This window comes from Halyomorpha halys, unplaced genomic scaffold, assembly GCF_000696795.3.
Source record: "Halyomorpha halys isolate HHAL.00 unplaced genomic scaffold, Hhal_1.1 Scaffold1286.1, whole genome shotgun sequence".
In the NCBI taxonomy this organism is placed as follows: Eukaryota; Metazoa; Arthropoda; class Insecta; order Hemiptera; family Pentatomidae; genus Halyomorpha; species Halyomorpha halys.
The window spans coordinates 192,272-196,468 of record NW_027113895.1 but is presented as its reverse complement, the minus strand read 5'-3'; the positions used below and the strand labels follow the sequence as shown (position 1 = coordinate 196,468).

Genomic DNA, 4,197 nt, shown 5'->3' with positions numbered 1-4,197 from the left:
TACTATTATACATTTAAAATGTACCTTCTTACTATTATACATTTAAAATGTACCTTCTTACTATTATACATTTAAAATGTATCTTCTTGGGAGAGCTGGTATTCAATGAAGAAATGGTGAAAAAGTTTAATAGTAACCTTGACAAATCAGTGAACTCTTGTTTGTGCATAAAGTTAACATTGTCAACCAAAATTTGCTCCAGCAACTCACATATCCTCTGTAAGTTGCGCCTCTTACTAGGATACAATCTTGTGATACTGGAAGCTCCCACTAACACCTCTAGTTGTGTTGAATATACATAGGAGTTATCGAGGATAGGGACTGATCTAATGTCAATGGGAGTCTATTTTAGAGCATTGTTCCATTGTCCAAAGATTCTCAGATATACTATGTACATGTGACAAGATTTTGGTATTAGTCATACCACAGTGATCCGAAAAGCCATCATTTGTGAGAAATAAGCACTTTCAGGGTTGGAATGGTCTAATGCCTTAATAATAAAAAATACCACTGTGTGGAGCTAGCAGAAGCAGAAAGAAGTTGGGTCCCTATTTCCAATGTAATGGGTAAATGCACCAATAATTACCACCCCATAACAAAACATTTATCTATCTATTTTTTCAAATTTTATGATTATCCTTATCTATTTATCTACTTATTTTGGATGGTATGTGCCTATTGGTCTTTTCATTTGGCACTAACAAATGACATAAATTACATTTTCCATTGTACAGTTGTAAATATCAATAAATAAATTTAAAGAAAAAACATTTTCCATTAAAAAAATATCAAAATAAATTTTTAGTGTGTGGATTAAACTCATTTGAATTAAACTATATATTTCTGAAGAGAATATAATATTTATGTAACATATAAAATAATTTAAAACATATTTTATGTTAGTTTTTCTTTTTTAAATACATTCAAAATCACAATTTTTTCTTTTATTATTTAATTGAATGGTGAATATTACTATTAACTGATTTCCCATAACTTCATTAATATTTTTATGTCAAATCTTTCTGTGAGGTAATCACTGAAATAAATTTCTAATTTTCATTTGCCTTAGGAAATTCCTCTTTCTGTTATTCAACCTTACCATGAAAAATGGTTGAAAAGAGCTAGAAATAAAATTCCTGAGCACATAAGTGAAAGGTAATCATAACAATATTTTAAACATAAAATAAGATAACCAGTTAAATCTTAATTATTTTTCAGATTATCAAAGTTACTTACTTTAACAGAAGAAGAAATTCGTCAAGACTACTATCTTTCTATGAAGGTTGCGATTTTGGATTATATCCTAACTGATGATTCAGAGAAAAATAGACTGATGATCTGTACTTATCCAGTTAGATACCCTGCAATGATTCTTAGAGCTCCAGTGCCCTGGCACATATCATACTCATGTAACTCACAGAGGTTTTCTTATTGCTATCATCTTTCACATCCTGTTGTTACTGAAATCAGAAATTTATTTGATGAGTAATTCTATATTATACATATTTTTTTTGCTTTCTAATATTAATTATTATATTAAATGATGTTTTATTTGTTAGATTCAAAGATATGCTAGTTATTCCAATGAGTGAACTGACTAAAGACTGTAATTCTATGACATCTGAAGAATTTAATTTATTAACTGATAAACTATGTAATAGAGCAAGAAAAAAGATTATAGAACGGTATGATTTTAGTTCTCTTACTATTTATATAAGATTTTATTGATTTTTTTAAAAATAAGAATGTTGGACTATAAATTTTTTTATCACTAACGATCTATCATTAGGACATAAAGCCTATGTACTTCTTTTATGATACTATATCTTGAAGTGAGTATTAAGCTTATTTAGGAACTTCCTCCTATGTTGCTGTGGGCTCCATTGCTAGGGGAGCGACATCGTTCTCAATGAGCCATACTGCCAATCCCATTGTCTTCTTATCAGGGTTGATCTCTAAATTAATTCCCTATTCTTCATTGAACATACTCAAAAATGAAGTCCTCAATATTAACAGCTTGGACTAATATGTCTTCATTAAAAACCAAAAAGATAGATAGATCAACTAAGATGATATTTATTAATAATAATAAATAATTTTATTAAATCTCTATGGTAGCATCTCAAAAATCCATTGTGTGATGTTGTACTGAGTATTTCTGACGTACAAAACTGATTTTACATATTTAAGGTGGGTTATACCTGGAATGTGACAGCAACATTTTCGTTAAAATCGACTAACCGGAATTGCCACTTCATAGAATCCATTTTTTTTATTTCCTCTAAAATAAACTGCTATTAACAATTTTGATTAAACTCAGTGAATCAATGAGCAATTAAGTGATCAGATAGGTTTTATCCTCAATGAAACAGACTAACAGCTTAAATGCCAAATTTTCAAAAAATCTTTATGTAAAGTACTTTTAATCTTGTTTATTTAAAAGAAAATAAACATTTTTCATTGTTAGCAATTATATGAACTATATGAATACAAATTATTAAAGAATTTTATGAATGACCAAAGGAGAAAAAAAAGGAAAAAGAGATAAATCAAATCTGATGCAAATGGAATGCCGAGACCGCTTGACCATCACCAATCACAATGACTGCTTCGTTATTTTTTGTTAAACTTTTATATTCTTGGCAGGAACAAACTTTATATTTTTTATCCCCATCTCAAGAAACCCTAAAATACGAAAGTTTATAGTAACAGAAAAATAAAAAAATTTAATTTTTTTGAAAATCACAAAAATAGCGATAACTTCAAAACAAACTCATTAACTTACATAAAACTTGGGGACGTAAGGAGGTTAGTCATTTTGTTGCAATAATTGTAAAAAAAAATAATTATATTTTGATTATAAAAAATAAATAATTTTTTATGGTATTAGTCCTAATCATTTTATAAGCTGTTAATAAAATGTTATTGTTATTGTTGGCGGGTATAGGTTCTAAAGGAACCTTTGCTAGCCCAACCGTGAAGAGTAGTCAAAAGAAATAAACTGCTGAATTTTGTTATTGTTGTATTTTTAATAAGTTAACATAATAAATGGAAAGTATTGAAAATAGAATGCAGAAAAATATACTAACTAGAAAAAAAAAAAAAGGAAGTTAACTAAGCTTATATCTTTTACAAAAATTAAATTAACGTTGAACAAAAGAGAAAAAAAGTCTTATATCACCGGTGATTGATGGGGCCTCGCTGTAGATAAGTTGTTGTCCTCGTGGAGGTAGATCAAAAAACGTATGTCCGCCTGACTTGTTCTAATGGAGGATGAGCCAAAATTGTAGCTTACCCGCTGTGTCGAAGTGAATAAGTAGAGGTAGATGACCAGATACTGCTGGTACTAAAACTTTTTCGAGAAGTGATGCTCGAGCTGGTGTATATGGGCACTAACTATGAGATGCTAAGAAATCATCTGTTTATCTGCAGTATAAAAAACAACAGAGAGGGAATTTGTTTTGTTTTTTTATAACATCTGTCACTCCATCGATTACCAAACATATGTTGGCTGCAACGGTTATATAACATTAATTTTATTATTATTTGTTCAGATGTACAGAAAGTGAATGTGCTATACATTTTTAAATGGGGCTCTGGAGTTTCTATTTATTTTAACTTTTCGGGTTCCTAACATATTAAGGTCCATTAAAATCTTTTTAGATGCACAGAAAATAAAATAATTTTATGATCTTGGGCTTGCTTGCATGTCAATTTATTTTTACTTTTTGGATTTCTATAAAATTAGCTTCCAATTTAGTTGGTTATTTCTTTTTCTTTCAGACAATTTGATTATCTATAATATTGTCATATATACAAGTTAAGTGACAATGAGAAGAGAAAAAAAAAAGTAAAAAGTAGATATAAGAACACTCTGTGACTGTCTAAACAAGACTAACTTTATTATTTTTTTTTTTTTTCCGATACCTCTAAAACAGAAAAAATATTAAATTAATAGGTTGCATTATGTATGGTTACATAAATCAAATTGAATATTACTTTTTTCTACCAATGGTACTTGAAGTTATACGGTGAAATACTTACTTGTTGTTTTGATGTGTCCGTTCCATATGAATACTACTAGAAAATATCTGGAGGTGAGGGGTCTCCTCATGTTGATTAATCACTTTTTATTATCACAACTTTACTAGGTCTGATTCCTCTCTCTCTCTCTCTCTCTCTCTCTCTCTCTCTCTC

The 4,197-nt window shown here is 29.1% G+C and overlaps 1 protein-coding gene across 1 annotated transcript in view; it reads left to right on the top strand.

Annotated features, from left to right (window-relative positions):
• LOC106689146 (dynein axonemal heavy chain 3) overlaps window positions 1-4,197 on the top strand; it is a 45,512-nt gene that overhangs the window by 22,622 nt on the left and 18,693 nt on the right. Inside the window, exons 3-5 of the mRNA XM_067051159.1 lie at window positions 1,070-1,155; window positions 1,219-1,485; window positions 1,560-1,685. Of these exons, the coding sequence (XP_066907260.1) occupies window positions 1,070-1,155; window positions 1,219-1,485; window positions 1,560-1,685 (479 nt within the window). The remainder of the gene's footprint in view (window positions 1-1,069; window positions 1,156-1,218; window positions 1,486-1,559; window positions 1,686-4,197) is intronic.